The 26,486-nt window shown below is 37.5% G+C and overlaps 1 protein-coding gene across 4 annotated transcripts in view; it reads right to left on the bottom strand.

Moving 5' to 3' along the window:
- obe (activating signal cointegrator 1 complex subunit obelus) overlaps window positions 1–26,486 on the bottom strand; it is a 596,544-nt gene that overhangs the window by 198,217 nt on the left and 371,841 nt on the right. For all 4 annotated transcript variants that reach the window (XM_090409638.1, XM_090409636.1, XM_090409637.1 and 1 more), the window contains 2 exons: window positions 18,944–19,029; window positions 6,427–6,593 (listed from right to left, as the gene is read on the bottom strand). In XM_090409638.1, the coding sequence (XP_090265764.1) occupies window positions 6,427–6,593; window positions 18,944–19,029 (253 nt within the window). The remainder of the gene's footprint in view (window positions 1–6,426; window positions 6,594–18,943; window positions 19,030–26,486) is intronic.

Genomic DNA, 26,486 nt, shown 5'->3' with positions numbered 1-26,486 from the left:
TCACTGCTTGTTTCATTCAGCAAATTTTCAAAGTAATTACTCCATACGTCAATTATTATTATTTTTATTATTATTATTATTGTTCCGGGGAACTCCAAGGAGTCGACAGACTCATCGAGGGAGGCCCTAACATCATGTCTGGAACAACTATTCAACATTCACACAGTATCTATCATATCTTGCCTTGAACTCATTCACGGTTGTAGCACTCACAACGGACTCTGGAAGCTTATTCCACTCATTCACCACTCTCCAAGTAAAAAACCTAGCTCTAACACCCTTGTCAACCACGCTCTTGCCCAGCTTCCATGCATGGCCCCTAGTCCTCCCACCACCAGTCATATTTTCAAAAATATCTTCTGGATCAATCTTATAAAAACCCTTCAGTAATTTGAATGTCTCAATCATATCACCCCTCCTTCGCCTATCGTCCAATTTCTGCAACCCACAAATCCTCAACCTATTCTCATAAGGTTCATTCCACAGACCTGCTATCATCTTGGTCACTCGTCTCTGGACCCTCTCCACTTCCTCCCCATCACGAAGAAACCCTGGTGCCCATAACTGGGCACAGAAGTCCAGATGGGGTCTTATCAAGGCTCGATACAGAGGAACAACAACTTGTTTGTCTCTGCATGTTAAAGTATTTTTCATAAGCCAAGTGATTTGGTGAGCTGTTTTAGTCACTTTTGCAATGTGTCCCCTAAACTTCAACTCCCTATCCACCAGCACTCCCAAATCCCTGGCCTCATCAATCTCCTGGAGTACGGTTCCACCAATGCGATATACTGCTGCTATTCTTTTCACCCCAAAGTGCATAACCTTACACTTTGCCACATTAAACTGACATCCATTTTTCTTAGCCCAGTCCTCCAAACTATCCAACTCATCCTGTAAAATTTAGACATCCTGTGCACTCACAATTGCTCTACCCAACTTTGCATCATCAGCAAACAAGTGAACACTTCCTCTCAAATGCTTTCCAATATCGTTGATGAACAAATTGAAAAGCAGTGGTCCAAGAACAGAGCCCTGCGGCACTCCACTAGTCACAAGATGTCTTTTTGACTCCACTCCTGAATAAACCACTCTCTGGTATCTCTCCTTCAACCACCCTCCTATCCATCTTACCAACCCTATATCTATACCCATCTGCTCCAGTTTACTGATTAGGGTTCCATGTGGTATCCTGTCAAAGGCCTTGGCAAGGTCCAGTAGTATCACTGTAAACCTATTACCCCTATCCAGTTCAGCCGTCACTGTGTTATAAAACGTGAGCAAGTTACTGAGGCATGATCTACCCTTCACAAAACCATGTTGTCCCCCATACAATATCCCATTTTCATCTATCCAGTCCTGTCATAGACACCTGGGAAGGAAAGAGTGTCCAGGCAATGAACCTGCCTAAAACAAATCAAGGATCGCCTGAACCCGCTTTCCTTCCAAGGTATGTACAGCATCCGCTGCAAGTGTGGAACCCAATATTTTGGACAATCAGGATGAACTCCTTTGGTCAGAAAAAAAGAACAAAGAACATGCCGGCCTGGTTGGTCAAGTGGCTAGCATATCCGCTCTCCAGCCAAAAGGCTGCACGTTTGAATCCTGCTGTGGGTATGGATGGCTGTGATTGTTTGTGGAAATACTAGTGGTGGTGGATGGTAGATGGCTTTGGTGTAGTTGCAGTTAGTTGTGGTGTGGATTGAGTGGTGGAGACAGCTGTAAAGTAGGTGCCTTCCCTCGATGCGTCTGTGGACTCCCTGGAGGTATCACATAATAAAATAATAATAATAATAATAATAATCTGGAATGGAGAAACAAAAAGCAAATTTTCTCAGCAACTTCATAAGATGGAAGAAAGCCAGGCTACTTCACAAATCCCAGTTTAAATAGGAGAGACTGTTCCTGGAAGCTTCACAAGATCTACAGAACCTGATTAACTGTAACAGAATGGATTGTATGATTTTATATAGATTTTGGTGCACCACCCATCAGCATTAACAACAGGAATCACCATGAAGAGCAGCATTGTTGCCTTCCATGCACATGACTGTCTTTCTTATTTATTAGCTAAATTTTTCCTCATAAAGCTAGTGAAACGTCACCTTGTAAATACTTAATTTTAGCAAGTAGATGACTTATTTGCTTCCATGTCAATGTAGTTTTCTGTTCCAGAAACTTCAACACAAATAATATCAACTGCACTTTTTGCATGTACAATGTTCAAAACAAATGGGCACATATAAATTATACTTGAAAATAACTTATATTCTTGTTTTCATCCTTATTTTACTCAAGAGTAAGCAAACTTTTGTACATAAACATAAAATATTTTCATGACTAGGTCACTTGTGTACAAAGCAGTTGCTTCACATCAAGTTGTTCATGTACTGCATGTACACCACATTCCCTTCTTGGGTGTATAATACTGCATTAAAGTGACAGTAAATTACTGATTGGTTTCTATCTTTGTTGAGGCCTCATCAGTGGAAGCAGACTACTGAAAATACTGAGAGCTAACCAAAGGCAGAAGTTGAATACTCAGTTGATTAATAATGTGAATGGTTATGGCAGAGCTGCTTCAGCACTTTGTGATGGCTAACAGAGTACAATAAGATGCACATAAGAAACACTGATATTTATTTTCAGTATGCAACAAGCTTGTTTTCACAAATTGAAAATATTATTTAAATTATATCCTCAATACAAACAAACCAGTGAATTAAATTACTGATATCTGTACAAGTTTCTATAGAAATAACAGACAATGCTATTATTATAATACATGCTCTGCCTGGGTCAAGCAGTCCTTGCAGAAGCCTTTTCCATGTCATATGAGGCTTAAATATCTATTATTCTTTAGAAGCATTCACTGAAGATGTATCTAAAACATCCACTGGTAGTCCACTCCACACACCATGAGAACATGGACTAACAATTCTTATTCAGCATCCAGAAATCATACTCCAACTCCCCCCCCCCCCACACACACATACCAACCATGAGCTGTAAATACAACCTTATTTGTGTCTATACTGTAAGATCCCTATATCAAGTTATATGTTTCTATCATATTCCCTCTGTTCCATCTATTACTCAAACTTGAAAGACCACATTCTCTCAGGCTACCATAATATGTATAATTCCCAGGTCAGTTATCACCAAGATTACCCTAAGCTGGATCTTTTCAATATTCTCTTCATCACTTCAGAGAGCAGGTGACCATATCAGAGTGCAAAGTCAAGATGTAGACTCATAGAGTGGTACAGTGGAAGAATAATTTTGTTATTCCTCAAAGTTGACGTCCTCTTCAATACTAAAGTTATCTGATTTGATAGATACCCACAGACACTTCACATTACCACGCTTCTAAGAAAATTGGAATTTTCTAAACTTCAGCCTTCAGAGTACAGTGAATTTTGTCCTCAGGACTAACACTGCATTTGGAATAAAGGGTTCTGGTAATAAAATCTGAACAAAATAACCTGCAAAATCCTTAAAAATGAACCCCACCACCACGCTATACATACATTATATTCCTACCCTACATCAAAAGTACAGCAAACAGACTGGACTCTTTCCTAAAATGACATGGAAACAAAACAATCTATAAACCTCTAAACAGAGTTTCCACCTTCCTAAAAGATGCCAGGTATCTCTCTTCTCCAGAGTTTTACAATATCCCTTTGTCAATGTGAATACATGTGAGGCCCCACATTTCAATAAGATAGAAAGACCACTTTAGTAAAACAAAAAGAAGAAGAAATACTATATTACTATGCATTAAGGGAAGGATCACTACTCAGACTATGTTTGACTTTTATTGAAGATTTCATTGGTTCAGGATTCCAAAAACTCATAAGTGACCAAAATGATATCACATTCTCACTAGCTCAATAAATCTCAAGAGATAACTTCTGGGTTCCACCCAAACACTGTATCAAACCTCAGCCCTGCCTGCCATCACATCACACCTTAGCAGTGGTGGGCAGGGCCCACTAAATATGAGGCATCAACTCCACATGCTGCCATACAAAGTCTGCTGCTCACAACCAGAGGACAGGGATGGATCCTCCAGGGGGGGGAGGTTTTCAAGGTTGAATTTATACAGAAGTCATTTAGTTTCGATATACAATAGTTTCCATACACCTTATTATTAAAATCCTCTGGATCAGAGTTTTTTTCCGCTTGGTTACCAAGTAAATTATACTTGAGAAGAAATTGCATTATTGTTTAATCCTTTATCCAAGTATAAGTAAATAAAGTTTGAACATGAAGTATCTTTATTTGTTTGCACTTGGATAAAGGATTAAAAAGAACATAATTTCTTATCAAGCATAATTTACTTTGTAATCAAGTGAAAAAACACTCTACAACTATCAATGATGCAGAATATTTTAATAATAAGTTGCTACACCTTTTTACTACTTGTGCATGAAAAATATATGAATTCTGCATTAATTCAATTTTGGCATCTTATGTTGCTTCCAATAACTGGAAGTTACCAGAAGCAGACTAACTAAAATTCTATTCACAAACCAAGCAATGCTAGTAGCAGGAGATATGAATACTAAGCACACAGCCTGGGGCAGCAGAACTACTAACCAACAACTTTGTTGCTGTTGCTATGAACATCAAAATTCTAAGACCTCCAGAACCAATGTACTACAGTGTGGCAGGACTTCCTGATGCCCATGACATAGTAATACTACAAAACATCACATACCAATACCAAATAAGTGTGCAGGACAACCATAGCTGACCACAACAGTGTTACTCCAACTGGGCTCATGATATAAAAAATTCCAGATTGATTCCCAGCCATTAACTAGACAGCTGATGACTGGGAATCCATGACGGATATTTTCACAAATGCTCTAAACTAATCTACAATCGATTCAAAGGGAAAAACTGATGACTCAATTTTGAGAGCAGATAACAGCTGCCATTACAGATTTACCAGACACAAACTTTGACTAACTCCTGGATGAGATTAAAAACTTCATCCATGAAAGAAAGAACCAGACACACCAATACCACACAATACTGGCTACAGAACTAACTGCTCAACATGGTTATGAACAAAAGCCAATATGTGCTTAAAAACCATTAAAATCAATAGTGGAAAACAAAACTTCTGTTCTTAAACACAGAGGACCAGACACTCTGGAAAAAGACAAAGCTCTATGCATAGACCATAATCCACCTCCTACCAATCTATGGTGAACAATGTCTAGTTTACCACAATGCAGCTTTACTTACAGCCTAGAGAAGCATTATAGTCCAAATTCCACCTATGTGGATCCAGACTTCATCAGTTAAGTACACACCCAAGTATATGTTGTAGTGATAAAATGCAAAAACTGTGGAAACCCCATCCAGCTAATATTGCCCACTAAGATGAACAAAATCACCAAACTTAAGATTAGGAAAGTACCAGGTGCAGATGGGATTTCTAACAATATCTTCAAATGTCTGCTGCATAAAGCTGTAATGCATATGGTTGCTATATATAAAGCAATATTAAGATATCACCCAGCACAGGTCAGAGTTGATAATCTTAATCCTAAAAACAGGAAAAGCAGCACAATTTTCCCCAAACTATTGCCCAATCAGCCTGCTCTCCTGTCTAAAAAAATACCTGAGAAAGGAAGAAGACTACAGAAAGTAAGGCACTAAAGATTTAAATCTTATCCCTGATAAGCAAATGTAGATTCCAGAAGAACTAATCCACTAAACAAGTTTTCAGAGTTGTGGAAAACATCAATATAAGGCATAACTGGAAGTAGCATAGAGACTTCCTAGATTTGAGAAAGGATTTTACAAAATATGGCACAATGGGCTTCTTTTCAAACTTCTGGATGCCAAATTTCCACTAGGACTGTCAAACTTACCAAATCCTATCTTAGCATCACAAACTCCAAGTGAAGCTGCAGAAAATCAGATCATCTGAATGCAAAATGTAGGTGTCCTTAAAGCCTTCCTGCTATCATCTCTGCTCTTTGCCATCCATATGGCTGAGATCCCACACAGTTGTCACCACAACAACCCCAAATGCAAATGACACTGCAATTATGTTATGCTTCCTATGTCCTAGATTAGTAATTGAAAAAAACTGCAAAATGCAATCTTGAAACTAGAACAATGGTAACTGAGATGAAGTTGACAAAATCTGAGACAAAAGTATCACAGTGTTTGCTGAAAATGCTACTGATACAGAAATGAGATTTACTAGAAAATTCTAGTTTCATGCAAATTTATTAACAGAATTTGTATTACATGAAATATAATGAATTAATAGTCTTAAAACTTTTTGCTAGTAGAACCTCTCATTTTTGTGATATTTCTATGTATATCTCAGTTTGTGTACAAAAATTCTGTGATCAAATGCCAATTTATACTGATCTTCTAATGTAACTGAAAGCTTACCAAGTAAGTGTATTTCATCAATCACAATTAAGGAGACAGCTTGAACATAGTTTCGAGTTTGCCAGCTACGACTAACACCATCCCATTTCTCTGGAGTCGTTACAATTACATCAGCAGCAGCTATTGCTCGAGCATCAGGCATGGCATCACCTGTTAACTCAACAACCCTAGGAAAAAAACATCATAATTAATATGATGGTTACTTGCAAAATACTTACAAATTATTTATATATGTAATACAGGTAACCCTCGTATAATGCGGTTTCAATATAACATGGTCTACAAATTGTAGTAACCCTTGTTGAACGCAGTTTCGATATAAGACAGTATACAAACTGTAGTAACCTTTTATCTTTTTCATATATTTTTCAACGCGCGACTTAAAAATCAAATTTTATCTGTTAAATTTGCATCTGCCAGTATCACGCATGTAGTTATAAGTAGCGAATTTATATTAGGGGAAATACCCTTTAGCACGCATGTACATCAATTGTTTACCATATAAAGTATTTATTGTTGAAAATTGTCTTCGTTTTCCAGGAAAGCACATTCAAAATCATAAGTGTGTTAATCTCAAGTTGAGCATTTTATTTTTTGGTGAGTTACATACAATATGTAATGCTTTTTTTTTATGTAAAAAAAAATTTTTTTACAGTAATTGCCACTTGAGCGCTTTTGCGATATGGTTAAAAACGAAATTAGTCAATTAATTGATGGGGAAATAGATTTAAATGAGGAGGAAGTGGTACAATTAATAGATGATGTTGAACCAAATGGCTGGAAAAGTTCTGCCGAAGATTCTGATTATGATGAATTCATTAAAGAATTCAGTTTAAAGAAATTAGCAGAAGGATTGGACTTGGCAAGAAAGTTATTTTATGGATAATGACCTCTCAATGGAGCATTCCGGAAAATTCATGGGACAATTGGATATCTGTTTAGCTCTGTATTATGAATTTAATAAAAAATTGCAGCATAGTGGTAAGCAAGATCTTATTACTAATTTCTTATAACTAAACCAACCAAAGTATGCAAAGAGAATTATACTAATGATGTCCAAGAGATTTCAAGTGATGATGACGTCTGGCCACTTGTAAATAAAGAACATCTACAAAATGTTAGTTTTGAAGAGAGAGTGATGACGATTAAAATATACATTTTATTTTAATTTGCCTAAAACATTTATGTGTTATGTGCAATGAAGTTTATGTACAATTTATGATTTTTTATAATTTTATACTATATTTGTTTCATAGTTTATTTGTTTTCTTAACTTACATGAATTACCCGAATTAAATAAAAATATTTTTTTGTTGGATATGTCATTGTTTATATAATCTTTAAAAAAAAAAAAAAAAAAAACAATTTCGGAACCTAACCCTATTTTTTCTATGTGATCTGAGTCTTGCATAATTTATATAACATTTATATTACATGCCATTTTTGTGGAACCTAACATCCGCATTATACAAGGGTTACCTGTAATTTGTTATTTCTTAAAAGTTATATTTTAATTTTATAAAAAAATTCTGTCCATTTCAAATCACTAGTTAAAAATCACATCCATACAAATTCAGATATAATGGTTAGTTTCAATGTCACTTCTTTATTTATTAATGTACCACTAATAGCATTCTTGATTTAATAGTCTAATTTCCCCAAAAGAAAATGGACACGGAGAAGCCCAAATAGAGAAATATAATATGAAATAGATAATAATAATGTGTAATAATAACGAAATAGTCCAAGATACCTCAGTACTAAAGCAAGTAAAAACAGGAAGTGGCCATCGACTGACAAGAGCCAAAATTACACACCTTATAGAAGAATTTACTTATACAGATGAAATAATAAAAATCACTCTTAAAATAAACTCCAAACTTAAAAAATCAATCAGGATCATCCAAATATGTGCTCCCACCTCATCCCACACTAATAAAGAGATAGAAGCATTTTATGACTCACTGCAGCACGCTCCAGACAAAAAAAAGAAATATCAATCAAAACTTTACTATAGTAATGGGCGATTTTAATGCCAAAGTAGATCATCCCTCTCACCAAATAGACACAATAGGACCATACGTATATGGTACAAGCAACAATTCAGGAATTGCTCTTACAGAATTCTTCATCAGCAAACATGGAGAAGTCCAAATGGAGAAATAAAACACGAAATATATTATATACTGTGGAATAATAAATGTGGAAAGAAAGAAATAGTCCAAGATACCTCAGTACTAAATCAAATAAAAACAGAAGTGATCACTGACTGGTGAGAGCCAAAATTAAAATAAACCCCAAATTGGAAAGAAGAGGGTATAACAAAGAGGTTATGATGCCATTGTATAAGGCTTTGATCAGGCTTCATACGAATTATTGTGCACAGATTTGGTCACCAGGTTTTCACTGGCGATGAGGATATGTTAGAAAAGATCCAGAGAAGATTGACAGAGGTAGTCAGTGGTTTTTGGAATGTGGAGTACGAGAGCAGATTGAGAAAATGTAAATTGCAAAGTCTCGTGAATAAAAGGAGGAGGGAAGATATGAGTGAGAAATATAAGCTAGTCAGGGGTTGTTATTAAGTTAACATGGAAGAGATTTTTTATAGAATAACATATCACTACACGTCTTAAGGGAATGCAGGGAATTGGCAATAGCATTGGCAAAGTAGATATATAACTTAGAACAAGTCATCACTGGAAACTGTATAAGGAGGGTGTGAGCAGAGGAGTGAGGCAAAGGTTCTTTATATGGAGAGTATTTGGTCAGTGGAAAGCATTGCCTGAGTATGTTGTGAATGTAGACACATTGAATCAGTTTAAGGCATGGTTGGATGAGCTCTGTGTGCGATGGTGTGTGATTCCCACGATGAGTCTCTAACTCCATGGAGATCAGATGATGATGATGATAATAATAATAATAATGGATTGTGACATTACTTTAAAAAGAAATGAAAGGAGAACAATAGGATGGTAATGTGGTAGTCAAGATTGTTATATATTACCATATTTGAATATGAACTAATTTTCATGTAACAGGATGAATACCAACAGTAAAAATAAATGAACAAGAATCAAATGTAGAGCATGAACTTTTAAAACAATCCAAGAAATGCCACAAGGAAGAATAGTTTTTTGTATCAAGATGTTATGATTTTTCTAACAAAAAAGGAGGTATTAAAAGTTGTGAGTTTGGAATCGGAGAAAGATATTTACAAAGATCATCAGTGCAAGAAATAGAGCAGCACTATAATGCAGAAGACTGATTGGTGGTTTTTGGGATTATGGCTGAAGCAGTTAGGTTTATGACACCAGCATATTATATCTGTAATGTGAATGTTTTTCTGACTAGTCTGCTTATTTTCTGGGATGAACAACTGGAATTTCAAGAGAAAAACCCTTCTGCCTCTATGAGAGTGGCTATCTCACCTTGAGCTAGAAAAAACAAAAAACAAACACTTAAATAAGTTTCTTTCTTTGTGTCTACAAGTTGTTATGATTTTTCTAACAAAAAAGGGGGTATTAAAAGTTGTGAGTTTGGAATCGGAGAAAGATATTTACAAAGATCATCAGTGCAAGAAATAGAGCAGCACTATAATGCAGAAGACTGATTGGTGGTTTTTGGGATTATGGCTGAAGCAGTTAGGTTTATGACACCAGCGTTATTATATCTATAATGTGAATATTTTTCTGACTAGTCTGCTTATTTTCTGGGATGAACAACTGGAATTTCAAGAGAAAAACCCTTCTGCCTCTATGAGAGTGGCTATCTCATCTTGAGCTAGAAAAAACAAAAAAAAAAAACTTAAATAAGTTTCTTTCTTTGTGTCTACAAGATCGTTGATACTGACTAAATTATAGAGGCTGATCAAAAGACTGGCTTTTGTAGTAATGATGCTGCAGAACCATGTGAGTGTGAAAGAGATGGAAGCAGAAATTGTGGTCAATGTCTTCAGCAAGAGACTAAAATGAATGGCTGCCATTTACAGATAATGCAAGTTTCTTGCTTTGGGCATTTCAAAATCGCTTTTTTCATGTGCTTGATAACTTGCTTACAACTAATTAATTCTTGGTGTGGATAGAAAGGAAGATTTTGTTGTGTCTCGCAAGATGCCCGATTTTTTTCTTGGAAAACTTTGGCTTGGTTAATGTATGAGAATTTAAAGTGGAGTGGAGAATGAATGTTCCCATACTGATAGAAATCATAAAAATCATTGTACATCACATCACAAAAATTCACTTACAGGCAATGTCAAAAGAAGAAATCAACATACTTAGGATTACCAGTGAAGAAGAGATTGGGATGTGAATAAACTGCGTGAGATTGCTGAGAATGGCAAATGCTTCAGAATTTCTACCTGCTGGTTTAATGCAGTCAGAAAAGGGAAGCCGGTCAGACTGTTCTAGTTAGTTCTCAATAAACAATTTGTGTGTGTGTAATTAAAGAAATCTAATGACTAGAAGCTAAGAGATACCAAAAGAGAAAAATTAATTTATTATTAGAATGCACAATTAATTTCATCTTCTTAGAATTTCATCATCTTTTCATGTTATGCACCTGATGAAGAGAAATACAAAAATATACATTACAAGAAAACAACAGCTATAAATTTACTTGCAAATGTATTGCTGATATTTGAAGGCATTTTGGATGCCATGGTATTGTTGGGCATGATCTCATGTACAGCAAAGTTGGACAGCAGAAGTGTGTGTGTGTATAGAGAGAGAGAGAGAGAGAGTGGTAAGAATGTCTTTTGTGAGGTAAGGTTGTATCTAGTTTCTCTCATATGCTGATTCTTTTGCTAGTAAGCTTTCATGCTTACAGTATTATTTTTGCTAGTAGAGCTTTGGATCCACAGGATTTTTTGCTGGTAGGGCTTCTGACCTACGGGATTTTGCTAGTAGACTTTCAGGTCTCTATGATTATTTGCTGGTAGGACTTGTTCCTACAGCATATACTGTAGTGGTTTTGACCACTACACTTACTTTATTTCTCCTTTTTTTTCTTATAACAGTTTAAAATTAGTTATGGCTTTGCTCTTGCCTAGAGTAAGAACGTCGGGCTTTGAAATAGACCCTAAGATCAAAAGAAAAGTAGTATGCGAGCTTTATGTGAGTCAGCAGGATCAAGCAATATTTACAGCTTCATCCCATATGGTGGGGAAAGATATCAAATAGTAATCAGGAATGTAAAAATTAGAGACAAGTTGCTGCAAGGTTTTAAATGTGCCATTGCCAAAGTAACTCCGATCATAATTGTGAAGCCTGCTTAGAATAATCAAAATGACAGATTTCCTTTAGAATATGCTGAGAACAGCGACGATGTCATTCATAAGATCTTCTTGAAATGGGGAAACTGTTAAAGATTTAAAGAAAGGTTTATCATTTACAGTACCTTTACCGGAATGGAAATCTGGAGAGATTAGCTTTACTATGGAAATGAAGAGCCCTCTTCCTGATTTCGTATTGAATAGTTCTGCAAGGGTTATTGTTAGTTACCCGGGTGTCAGGAGGAGTGCTTTAGATATGGCTCCTATGACCATCTGGGAGCAGAATGCATAAGAGCCAAATGTTGTAACCACAATAAATTGAGGCACAGTCTAGAGCACTGCAATAGCCCTTGCAGAAAATTCCAGCAACAAGATTGCAAGATTAACATGTGTCATTATTGAACAGCACCAGAATGGCTGGGGGGGGGGGCTACTGAAGTACTATCGACTCCCCATTGGCTAATTCAGAAAGCATGGACACGTCAGAGCAACACAAACAGGGCTCCTGAATTTCCATCGCTACCAACAACAACAGCTGATTCTGAGGGAGTGAAACAGACAGAATTCATAAAGACTTTGCTTGGAACAACCGAAAAGAAAAAGCAAAACCATAAAATAGAATCAGAGATTGCCTCTACAAAAATTGACACAGCAATTGAAGAACCGGTAACACAGTCAACATCATCTGCCCAAGAGGGGGGGGGGAGGGGGGAGGGACAGTAGATGAAATGGAAGTAACAACTGCAACAACTAAACGGCAAGAAGAAGAAAATATAAAATCAAAATGACAACCAGTCAAGACAGAATCTATCTGCAAGGAAGAGCTGTCTCCATCACCACAGTTACATCATTTGCAAGAAAAGTGTGACAGTTTACAAAACCCATCCACCTCCTCTAATGCAGCAAAAGAAAGCAACACTCCTTCAGTTCTGAGTACAATGGGGGGGGGTAATTAATAATTCACCCCTTCCAGTGCAATGGAAAGGTTCCTTGCCACAATCAACAGGTGAACCAGTATTTTACATGATCAACAAGGAAGGTTCGGTCATCCCCTGTGTCAACATGGAATGGTCCACTCTCTCCACAACTGATATACTAACTGTCTCATCAGACTCATTTAAGAACTCTATATCAGCTTTACACATGGGTCTTCATGAAAAGGACATAACCGACTTACACGAGACATTAACTGAAATAGTAAAAAAAAAGGGGGGGTACCATACTAAAAATTTTAACAACTAACAATTCCCCTTTTCACGCTGCCACTTTGAATATCAACGGTTTGTGATCTATCTCCTCACAGCATGATGTTTGGAGACTATTTTTACTTCAGGTTCGTGTACTATTTCTATGGGAGATGCATTTTTATCAGTTCTGGGACACTGAAAACTTTACCAGAAGCTTCCCCTATACAAAGTTTTTGGTAAGCACTGTGTGAGGAGGGGGGGATGCTTATTTGTCAGCCTATTCAGTTGGGGTTTTCAATGTTCAGAAAGATGTTGCAGGACATCTAGTCTCTATACACTGGAAATTTGGGGGTAGAACGATCTGCTTCCTCACTGTCTATGGCCCTAATAATACTCACCAGTGATGAAGGTCCTTAACATCCCTAGAACCCTACTTTTATGGGGTTCAATATATCATTTGGGGGGGGGGGAGAGCCTGGAACTGTATTGCAGTCACATGACATGACAAGGTGAGCAGTATCAACAAACAATTCTGGTACTGGTGGCTCTAGGGAACTGCAACTCTACTGTGATAATATCGACCTCATTAACATCTGGAGGGAGCATACTCCAGGCAGAATCGGTACCACATGATCACATGGAGGAGTCTCAACGAGACTCGACAGCATTTACATTTTCAGAAACTTAGAGCCATGAGCTGAACTGCCAACTGCTATACAGTAGGGTGTATAGCAGTTGGCAGTTCAGTAACAGACCATAAAATGGTTTTGTTAACTATCGAGCTACCTGAGATCATTGACACATCCATAGGACCTCAGAAACTTCCAGAAAATGTATGAGGATTTGCAACTGCAATGCAAAATGAAAGAATGCTCACTGGGACTGAGACGCATGGGCTACTTCTAAAAACGAAGTAAAACGGCTCTTTCAGAATTGCTCGAGAGAAAGGGCTTATACACAAAGGAAAACAATGAGAGATCCGTACTGAGAACTAGGATGGTACCATGTGAACCAAAGAAACAGTATTCCCAGAAATTCTTTAATTAAAGATGAGGAAATTGAGCTACAGGCAGATAGACAAAAAAAAGTCGATGAGCTCGCTTTCTGTGCCAGGTTGTTCCTCCATTATGCGGAAATGCGCTCGGCTGCGTTTTACAATTGGAAGCACATAGCAGCATATGATAATAAAAAAATTGGCAAATCCAAGTTAATGGTCAAACTTTCAAGACCATGAGAGATATCCTTCAGCAATTTTTTCATCATTATTTGAGAGCCTATTCCGATGATGCCAGGCAACTTCAGCCTATTCCGAGGGTGACAGGCAACTTTAGCACCTGGAACATAAGCATGCCTGAACACCTATGTGCACTTTAAGGTAGACCAATAGCATCGGTTACTCAGGTTTACAAAGAACTAAAACTCAGGAAAACCCCTGGCCTAGATGGACTAGGTGTTGAGCTTTATTGGTCTGTTTGGAATTTCATCTTGCCTATTCTGGTCTCAATTTTTAATATGTTTTTAGTCACCAGACATGTACCTGCTGACTCTGTTAGTGAGTACCCAAGATTTTTATCCCCAAAAAGGGGAGACACCTGAATAGCATGGGTAGCTGGTGGCCCATTTCCTTGACCAATACAGATAACAAGTTATTCACAAAAGTGGCATGTAATTGTCCGAAATTGGACATAGCAAATGTGCTTAACAGCACTCAGGTGTATGGAGTTCCAGGTAGTTCAATGGGACTCAACCTATTTCTGATAAGAGATCTTATTCACTTCATGATGAACACTTTTTCCAAATCAGTGATTTGGAAAAAGTGTTCGAAATTGCAAAGCACAACTTCTGCACTATATTCTAGAAAAAGTAGGTGTAGCTTCTTGCATAAGGGAAATAATCAAAAGCATCTACAATAGAATAACATCTATTGCCATCAATGGTTCCTGTCTGAACCCATTCCCATACACAGAAGTGTTTGGCAAGGCATCCCCCTGAATCTCCGTCTTTTCTCTTTAGTACTGGAACTTTTTAAAATAAAATTGACGACTCTCCCATCATTTTTGCTGATGATACTGTTGGAACCCTGGGGGATTCTGATTCCATTTATATTTTCTTTGGCGTACTGCAACAGTTTAGTGTGCTCAGTGGTCTTTGCGCTAACCTAGACAAAACAAAAATCAAATTTTGGAAAATTCGGCCTTGTCAATCTTCCATATGGTTTGACACCATTAACCGGATCATTAACAATATTAGGAATTCCCTTTCTTGGAAGCCCTCTGTTATCAATACAAAAACTCAATTCCTATCATGATAAACTCATCCCTTTTAAACCAAGTTATCTATCTTTCAATGGTAAAGCAACAGTCATTAAAACTATCATAATACCAATGCTTGCTACACACTATCAACTTAACAAACATCGCAGATGCACAAGATAAAGTTATTTACAGGCAGCTCATCAACTTCTTCTGGAGCAGCAGGAAACACAAGGTATGCAGAACTTTTCTACATCTCCCACCCGCGCAAGGAGGATTTGCCCTGCCTATCTTGAAATATTTCTATTTCACTAACACTATTCGAGCTATATGGAATGCACTGGCATCAAATCACCCATCTAGCAATCTAATTAAATACTTTGTTGGATATTTTCTACCCTGTTTGTGACCACTGGCCATGCTGGACCAGTGCAGAGATGGTGCCAGAATGGTACTATACAATATGTCAAACACTGAAAAGATTTGTTACAGATGGGATTTGGGTGCTTCATCTTAGTCCAAAACAGCTGTACTGGAAACTTTTCAATTTCTTTGTTTTGAGACACCTAATCTGGGTACAGATGGAGAGGTGCTCTTTATGAATATCAAAAACAGCTAGGGACATCCCTTTCACCGGGATTTGACTTGGAGAATCGATTGCAGCCGACTCCTAGAGAAACTAGTGAAATTAATATATTCCCCCCCCCCCCCCCAACCTTATGATTCCTTTTGCAAAGTAAAGTTTTGCCATGCAATTGAAACTGTAGGGCACCACTTCTACCAGTGCCCATCAGTACAGCACATTTGGTGAAGGCTAGCTGAAGTGCTCAGGATCACTTTGCCCACTTTCTCTGAGGTGGCACTATTGCAGTTTCCCCCACCTGTGAGGAAAAACAAAAAATTCCAATTTTTGTCAACAATGTTATAAAATATATATGGAAAATACATAAAAAACATCTCCTCGCTGAAGATAACAGAATCTACCATCGATTTAGGAACTGCTTCTCTACCTATTTCCCTTGATTACTGGAGCAGGAAAGATACCTCTTGGGCAAAGAATGGTTTCTAAGGAGATGGTGTAGGCCATCAACCATAAGTCAGATTACAGAGGGGAGAATTAAAGTTGCATATATTTGTAACATCATTGTTTTTATGACCTTTTAAACTCAGATTTTATTAGTTTTACCCTTTTAGTCTAATTTCATTTTACTCCCATGTAGGGGGAGTTAGCCTGAAAAACCCAGGCTGCAAAGGACAACATCGAGACAGCCCTGAGTCCTTTTAAGGCAGAATCTCCTGGGCCAGGTCGTCTAGCCAATTTGTTCACTTGTTTTTATCTGTTTATTAGGTTCTACAAGCTTTTATATTTCATATACCAGTTTTTATAGTATTTTTTAATATTCATTTATCTGTATACTCTTGTTAGATTTTTAGTGTATTTTTTCCCTTTTTTGGGACTTTTCTTTTAATGAGTGAGAAGTCAAACAACTGTTTTAGAAGTACCCGGTGGGTCAACAGCTAAAATTGGTCAACTGAGGCCTCTTTCTCTCCTCTATTACTATTTCACTCTATCTTTTTATCTTACTCTATCTCTGCTGAAACCCGGCATCACTTTTATTCTCAAAAGGCCAATGATGAGAGACTTGAACTCACACATTATATATATATATATGTACATATTTGGATCTATACTATACTGAAATAATCACTAGGATAATCACTATTTTAGACTGAAATCATTCTGATATCACACATGCCCTATACTATTATATAAGGCAAACAGTTATCTCCCTGGTGCAGAATTTACAGACTTTGAATGAGGTGTTATCACAAGATGCTATATCAGTGACTCTCCATTTCTGTAATATATTGGTAGACAATGCTCACTCCACCAACAGGAAATCAGGAAACAACACCAAAAGGATGCTCGGAAAGGTGATTTTGCAGTTCAATGAGATTACATGGGTTCAAGTCAATAGGAAACCATCTCAAGAAGTACACTCTTGGTTTCTTATTGATGGGTAGTTGTACCCATAAACAAACACAACTGCAGCAATCAAAAGTAGAGATTACAGTCATATAAAGAACATGATTATAACTTGGATAATGTAGTGCATCATCTCAATTGTGAAGTTTGGTAGAGGAAGTATAATTATCTAGAGCCATTTCTCCTGGTATAGTAATGATTATGTAACATTTTTGGCTAACAATACTTCCTATATTTTGGCAACTTTACCAGACCTATGTCTCTTTCAATATGACATGCCACACTGAGGCAGTATTGTGATACAGCTTAAGGAAAATTAGGTGGAAAAACATTACTTCCTCACAGAAAGCATATGTTAACTCAGTAGAATGGGAGCAGGCAAGAGACCAGTCAGTCAAATACTGGAAGGACTAAACAACAACCAATATTCCAACAATGGCATATGGACTGGTGGTAAAGGCAGAACAGTCAAAAATACTTGGTTATATTTTCACAAATTGGTATAAACTATGCCTGAAAGACTGAAAGTGTTCATGGCTAAAGGAAAGCCACAATCTACAAGTCAACTTTCACTTTAGTAAATTTGTAGTTCCACAGGAACAGTGGAATTGCCATTAAGTGAATTTCTTTTAGCATAGAATTGTAACCAATGGATTACTAGTCATGACTATTAAATTATTTAAGGAATTTACAACGTATACTGGAATATTAATTAAAAGAAATTTTAATAAATACTTCCTATATTTCGGCAATGTCACATTGCCATCTTCATGGGAACATACAAATATGACATGTGCATGCAGGCACTACAAAAAGCAAATGAGGCAGAAGACAAGAAACTATTGTTGTTCCTAAAGTCCTAATGGTGCCCCCTAGTGGGCTATATTGGGTTGTCTTGGCTGTTGAGCTGATGTTCTCATGATGTAATTCTCCCAAATTTGGCCAAACAGGCAGGACAGCGAATATCAGGATTTCGGAACCCAAAGACTACATCCAGTTTCACCATTACAGCCACTCTGGGCTTGCAGACTCTGGATACCTGCCACAGAATACGTTGGAAGAAAGCCAAAGTAATACACTGCAGTAAGTTTAAGTATGAAAGATTATTCATAGAATCAGCCTCAGCTCTAAAAAATGTTCCAAACCCCAACAAAATTGGAAGACTTACATCATGAGAACATCAGCTCAACGGCCAAGACAATCCAACATAGCCTGCTAGGGGGCACCATTAGGACTTTAGGAATAACAATAGTTTCTTGTCTTCTGCCTCATTTGCTTTTTGTAGTACCTGCGTGCACATGTCATATTTGTATGTTCCCATGAAGATGGGAATGTGACATTGCCGAAATATAGGAAGTATTTATTAAAGTTTCTTTTAATTAATATTCCAGTATACATTGTAAATTCCTTAAATAATTCAACAGTCATGTGTTGCCAACATATAAGCCTTTCTACAAGGATTACTAGTATGTTATAATGGTGTTGCTTACACTGAAAGTTAACTATGTCAACATAAAATATAGTACTGCCCCAATACTAATTTCAACATAAGCTATTGCATATTTACACCTATTCAAACATGCACAGGAAAATAATCTTTTTGAAGGGAATTTTATGATTTCCCCCCCCTCTGGAATTTTAAGTAATAAGAAGAAATCTCACAGACATTATCAGAATTTATATTTTGTTCACATAAATTAATCCAGTTTTTTTTTTTATTGAACTAACTATTTTTAAAATCAACTTTTTTTGTGGGAGTAAAATTTATACACACATATATACAATCTCACATACACAACCCCACTCACACAGATACACTTACTTTTTATCTAATCTCCTTTCTAAACGATCTTTCCAGTCATCAATCCTTTCACGAACAAGAGCCTTTAGTGGTGCAATATATACTGCCTGAAGTAGAATCCACATATTAATTTGAATAATTAATATTAACTAATAAAGTATAATTTTAAAGCTACTTTAACTGATAGTAATACTGTTATTTTTGACCACATGAACTATAGGAGACAATAAATGACTACTATTTGGGTGGTTTTTTTTGGTCAAATTTATTTTAAAACAAAGTTATACCAACTGTGGCTGCTGGCTTCATCAGGGTAAAAGATGTATAAAAATAGTAAGAAACTTAAATGCTAAAAACTGTTAACACTAAAACCATAAAACAAACCGAATACAATTGTATTTTTTATAAAAGCAGAAGAACGCGTACATCACACACATAGCGCATGTATGATCTGCAAGTTGTTGTTGTGCAGGAACGATTTGTAGTTGGCAGCAAAATTCAGTTCTGGCATGTTGAAAGATCTAATAAAGGTCTTCCAGATCTCGGGCAGAATCAGTCCTTGGTTTCTATTAAGGTTTTGTTCTGAGTGGAGAACCGTTGTGGCTTCTTTTATAATTCGGGAGTGGAAGTCCTCCTCTAAGTAGGGCATTGAGCTTTTATCCCATTCTATAATGGGATTAGTCCCAGTAAAATGAAAGGCTAACCCCGATTTGTCTTCTCTATTATTATTGACGTCTCCTATGCGCTCCTTCTTCCTGATTTCAAAACTTTTTGAAGTCTGGCCAATATAATTCAAGCCACATGAGCAGGGTATGTGCAGCTTTTAAACCTGCATAGACCATTCGCCAATTTTTATGATCTCCAAAAGACAGTCATCCGTTTTTTTAAATATGCTGGAGTTTACAACATACCAGAGATGGGTGGCATATGTGAGCAGATCTCCTGTTGATCGGCAGTGACAGAATCCATACTGGCAGTCATTTATTAGACAGGACTGAGGTGAGCGAGATGGGGGCGGTAGTTGAATGGCAGTGACTTGTCACCCTTTTTGGGAATGGGTTGAACATAGACCAATTTCCAGGCTGTGGGATAGATACCAGTGGAATAAGACAGTATATATAAGTGACATAGAACAGGAGACAGTTCTGGTGTGCAAACCTTCAGGACAATTGGAGGAATGCCATCAGGGCCAGGAGATTTTTTTGTGTCTAATTTAGACAGTGTTTTGCTGATCTCTTTTTGGCAAAAGGATATGGTGGGCATTGTATGTTGGGCATCTGGAATGGTTGGGGGATATTTGCCATTGTTGAGTGTGTATGCATTGGAGGCAAAGTGTGAGGCCAGGAGATTAGCCTTTTCTGTAGGGGATGATGCAATGGAGCTATCTGGATATGATAGAGGTGGGAATAGTGTTGGACAGAAGTTACGGCCAATTGCTTTGGCGAGAGACCAAAAGGCTCAGCTGCCATTTGGACAGGCTGCTAATTTCCTGCTTTTTGCTCTTTTGAACTCTGTTTTGGCAACTGATTGTTTTTTTTAATTTATTTCAGGCTTGGGTATAAGCTCTAAAGGAGGATGGGGTTCTTGATCTGAGCCAGTGACACTATGTTTGGTTTTTTATTTGTACTACCTTGGCACATCTTTTGGAAAACCAGGGTTAGGGAATGGCAGGTCAGAGTACTGTGGGGAATGTATGATTCCATGTCAGTGAGGATTACGCTGGTTACGAGTTCAGTACATGCGTTTGGGTTGGAAGGTCGGAAGCAATAGTCTAACCATGGGAATGAGGCATAGAAGTTGCAGAGGCTGTCCCATTTGGCACTGTTATAATGCTAAACTACTCTTGTATGGGAGTGACCGTGCATGCATTGTTGCATGGGGGGAGGAGACGAGCACTAGGTTGTGGTCAGAATTGACTAGCAGGCCCTCTACATTCACTGTGTATTTGGAAGGGTCATTAGTCAGGAAGAGATCTAGGGTGTTTGGAGAGTGTTTGGATTATCAAGTATTCTGGCTGGCATCTGAATGAGGTGTGTAAGGTCATTAGTGATGCCGAATGTTTCAGCATCTCTAGCTGCAAGATCTGTACAGCTGGAGGAGGAAAGCCAGTTGGTATTGTGGACATTAAAATCTCCTAAGAGGATGATTTCACTGTTGGGAAAGTGGGACTGGAGAAAGTCAATTTTTAGGGAGAGGAAATTAAAGAGCTCAGAGTTGCATTTGGGGAGCAATAGACAGCATATGAATTTGACTGAGTTGGGTAGGGATATTTTCATCCAGAGAAGATCAGAGTTGGGCAATCCTAGGTTTGGTGCTCTCTGGCAAGGTATGTTGGAGCAGATGTATGCACAGACACCACCCTTAGGTCGAAAGGAATTAAAGAGTGTGTAGTTTGTAGGGTTTGGTAGACTGCAGGTGGTAGTGAACACTATTAAGGTTGGAGTTTAGGCCACAGATGTTGGTAAAGTGGATTTGTAGGATTTTGTGAGTCATATGTTTTACCGCAGGGGTCCTACACATTTCCTATGCAGTGCCTGCATACTGGTCACCATAGTGGCGTCACTTGGTTTTTGTACCAATTTAACTTGTCTGTAGTCGATGGTCCAACAGTAGTTATCATTTTGACATTTTTCTGCAAGTTGTCTTCGAAGATGGAGTCCTTGTTCCCTTTGTGCAAATGATAAATCTGGTCAAGCACGTATGCGCGACTGGGAACAAGTGTCTTTGAACTTGTTGTTCGCTGCTATTAGTTTTGATGTGATTGTCAGTGTGTTGCAAGTCACTTTTACAAGGTGTGGAAAGTTCGTTCCATCCTTGCTTTTGTTTATGGGCCCGAAACGATGGACCTGACGATATTTTTAGGGTCAATGTTGCATTCTTCAGCTAGTTTGGTGATGTCTTCTTTTAGTGCTTTTCCATTTTCTTTTGAAAAGTTCAAAATGACGACGTTGAATTTTTTGTTTTTGGCCTCCATCAAGTCGTACACCGTTGATGCGATTATCTCAAGGAGCACTTGATTTGAGCTTAGTTTCTAGTGTGCGTATTTTGGAGGAAAGAGTTTTGCTCATAACACTGATGTGTTTCAAAGCTTTCTATTCGTTTGCCTAAGTTCAGGAGCTGTTTTACAGGGGAGGCACAGCAAACAGAAATAGGCTGGTTAAGGTCGATATATATCTTGCGCACTGTTTCGTCCATTTTTGTGCAGGAAGCATGTAACCAGTGGCAGCAGAACTCGCACATTATACCCTTTTTTTTATTGCTTATATCGATTTTGCAGCTATGGCATTTTATGGGTTTGTCAGCAATTGACGGCGCTACGCTGACGAGACATGGGGTGCTTGTTCATTGTTGGCTTTTGTTGCCACCATCTTTGCTTTGTACAGTAGGTATAGCGGGAACTTGCATGTGGCCGATTTTTAGATCGAAATATAACTAGTTTAATGCACTAAAAGTACTTACAGCTTGTGCTGAAGTTATCTGCTTCCTGGTACCCGCTGTTAAGATTTCCTTTCGGCGTTTAATTTGAATGGAAAACTCTTGCAATAGCATTAAAATGCTGGAGCACTAGTCTATAGTAACTTACTCACAGGCACCACCTGTCGGAGATTCCACTTTACACCTTTCCAGTGTCACCAGAACTGTTGTTATATACTACAGCACCTAGTCCTCAACATGAAGTCTTCATCACCACTATCATCCCAATACAGCTGTCGTGTTTTGTGCAATTTTTTGCAATTTTAATCTTGTTTCCCTGACAATGTCTGAGTGACTGAGATGAAATATAGGATTGATTAAACGTGTTGTTGAATTATTTATATGTGACGTATTTTTTCCATGAAACCTTAAAATGTGCTTCAATCTTTATTCATATCTCACAAAGATTACAAGATGTAGTTATTAAAATGAAATATCCTACAAGAACCTACAAACTTCAGTTCTCTCACCAGTACTTAGCAACTTTGTACAGAACCAGTAAGGTTTATTCTTTGGGATATGGATCAGTGTGTTTGCTTTATTTTTTGATAGGGGGGCGTCCTCATTGCTCAAATTTTCATGAATTTTTGTGCATATGTTCATAATTTCTTCTAGTTTTTTGGACTGATCTGTATATGGGAAGTATCTATTAAATTAAACCATCTAATAACATATTTATCCCCCCCCCCACCCCCACCGATCTATAATTTTTTTTTCCATGCTGTGTGGCACTCTGGATAGCGTTGTTTAGATTTTGTGCTCTCTAATTTTACTGCTATTTAAAGTTATTATTATTATTATTAACATCTGATCTCCATGGAGTAAGCGATTCATCATAGGAAGCACACATTATCACACACAAAGCTCATCCAACTGTGTCTTAAACTAATTCAATGTGCCTACATTCACAACACACTCAGGCAATGCATTCCATTCACCAACCACTCTCCATGCAAAGAACCTGCTCTTCACTCCTTTGAGGACATATTGCCAAAATTGTGAGGAACAACACAAGGAATTCTGGCAATGATGCAGAGGACACTGACTTGTAGACATAAGGAGATTATGGTTCCATTATATAAGACTCAGATTAGGCTACATATGGACTAATATGCACAGATTTGGTTACCTGGTTTTCAAAAGGATGAAGAGATGTTGGAGAGGGTCCAGAGGCAACCGACTAAAATAGTTTCTGATCTCTAGTATGTTGAATATGAAGAAAGATTGAGAAATACAATTTGCAGAGTTTAGTGGATAGCAAAAAGGGGGGTGATATGAGAGACATACAAGTTGGTAAGGGGTTGTTATAAGATTAAGTTCTCCCCCAATCTTCCACCATTTTATGAAATGGTGAAAGCTGTATAAGGCAGGTGTGAGCAAGAGAGTTAGAAGCAGGTTTTCTGCATGGAGAGTAGTGAATGATTGCAATGCATTTCCTGAAAGCATGGCATCCACAGAGAATTTGAATGTGTTTAAGGAGCAGTGTGACCTCCTAGATGAGTCTGTGACTCCATGAGGTCTTAGGATAATGATAATAATAATAATAATAATATACAAAATATTATAACAATCTGGAAATAGCATAACCCATTTGGTATACAAATAAACCCACAAATAAAAATAGATGCACTATTATTTGCAGATGATCAAATTGTATTAGCTACATCATAAGATGATTTACAGAGATCAGTAAAATCATTAAATGAAATTTCAAAATAATATGAGGTGTGACAATTTAATTCTCGTAATGCACCTGTAAAAAATCTACGTTCGGAACTATACATTATTGACTGCTGCTGCCTTTGAAGTAATCTCCTTGTGCATTTATACACTGGTTTAGACGATGTTCACATTTTTGGAAACAGGCCTGGAACTCTTTCCAGAATACTCGAGTTCCTTTATCACATCATGCTGGATATCAGTGATGTAAGAAAATCTTCGTCCTTTTAGCACAGTCTTTAATTTTGGAAATAACCAGAAATCACAGGGAGCTAAGTTGGGTGAATAACCAGTATAACCTAATTCGGTAATTGATTATTTGGCCTGAAACTCTCTCATGATGAGCGCACTATGGCTTGGTGCATTGTTGTGATGGATGATCCACTTGTTCAGGTCACAACTTAAACTTAGATCTTTTTCTCCGAACAGAATCTCATAATCTTTTCAGTACCTCTAAATAGCATTGTTGGTTGACTGTTTGTCCCTGTTCAATGAATTCATAGTGGACTATCCCCTTGTGATCAAAGAAACACACCAGCATGGTCTTGAACTGCAAATGTGACATGTGTGCTTTTTTTGGATGTGGTGAACTCGGGGTTTTCCATTGCATGCTCTGGTGTTTTGTTTTGGGATTGTACTGGTAGCACCAGGTTTCGTCACGTAATTACTCTCGGAAACATGTGCATATTTGCAGAAAGATCAGTCACAACTTGAAGCCACTGATACTTCTGTTCGTCAGTCAAGATCCTAAGCACAGAGTTCACAGAAATCTTTCGCATACCCAATTCTTTAGTTAAAATTACCTTGACTGTTTCTTGATTCATTTGCAATTCAGCCCTTAATCACACACTTAATCATCTGTCAGACCGTACCAAATCTTGCAGTCTGTTCACATTTGAGTCCGTCATTTTTGTTTTTGGCTGTCCACTTTTGGGGTTGGCATGTACATTTTCTTGTACATCTTTGAATCTCTTATGCCATTCAAAGACACTTGACTTTTTCAGAGCATCCATACCATATATAACTTTAAACAGCGTCAACATTTCAGTAGCAGTTTTGCTGATTTTCAGACAAAAATCGGATTTTAACATGCTGCTCCAAATTTTGATCACACATTTTTATGCCAAATTTTACATGCAGACCTCTATTTTTTTTGCAACAGCCAACGAGCAAATGGCACTATCGGCTTGAGGTTGACACATGCATTAGTTAAAACACGTACAAACGTGATTACTCATGTGACTCCAACCAAATCACCACATGGGCGACACTATGTAGCTGTTCTGGGAATTAAATTGTCACACCTCGTATAAAATGAGAATATCAAAAGTAAAGACAAAAATAATGTCCTTCAAATTAGAAAACCCAATAAGAAGTAAAATAGTCATGGATAATAAAATATTAGAAGTAAATACTTTCAAATACCTGGGATGAGATTTATCATATGAAGATGAAAAAGATTAAAAGACATTAAAAGATCAAATTTTGTTCAAGTAAACAGCATAATAAATAATATATTTAAGCCATCCTTGGTACAAAAACACATCGGAATCAGACTATATAATGGTCTATCTAAACCATCTTTATTATATCAAAGTGAAACATGGAACATAAAAAAGAAGAATGAAAAATGAATTCAAATAACAGAAAAATTTCTCAGAAAATTAGCTGGATATATCAAGTGGGACCATAAAACAAATGAAGAAATTTTACAATCCCTGAATATAAAACCAATTACCACTGTATAAGTATGTTGAAGTTATAGCCTTTCGGCTATTTAGGAACAGCTATATATACACACACCATCATCTAGGGAAATGACTATGAGTAAGGTGGATTCCTGCTGCCTGCCTTGTTGTACTATATCCTATGTATTCATGTGGCCAGTTTGCCTGCTTGCAGGATGAAAAACCCCAGATAAAATGGTGGAAAAAAACCCTGTTGTCCACACCCAAGACCAGCTAACTTGGCTGTGGCTGAGGAACATCCTTAAGCTCCTCATGTCATCGGCAGGAATCGAACTTAGGACACTCCTTCCCCAGGTATATAGTTGTGAAGCGCATAGTCAATAGGCTAGCCACACAGGCTGTATAAGTATATATAAACAAAAATGGCTAGTACATCTAAATTGAATGGATAATAGCAGACTGCCAAAAATACTGTATGGATATAAAATAAATGGAAGACCAAGAAAGCAATGGCATGAGACTGGAACAGGCCACTTGGCCTAAAATCCATGACAGGAAGAAGCCTTTACAAACTCCTTTACAATGTGGCCTTCATCATCGAGGGAGGCCACATACTACATGCACCAGCTATCATACTTATTCTTGAATTCATTCACACTGCTTACACTCACAACATCCAATGG

The sequence above is a fragment of the Typopeltis vanoorti genome, chromosome 19 (assembly GCF_054136105.1).
Source record: "Typopeltis vanoorti isolate ZY-2024b chromosome 19, IOZ_Tvanoo_1.0, whole genome shotgun sequence".
In the NCBI taxonomy this organism is placed as follows: Eukaryota; Metazoa; Arthropoda; class Arachnida; order Uropygi; family Thelyphonidae; genus Typopeltis; species Typopeltis vanoorti.
This window is presented reverse-complemented; position numbering and strand designations above follow the sequence as displayed.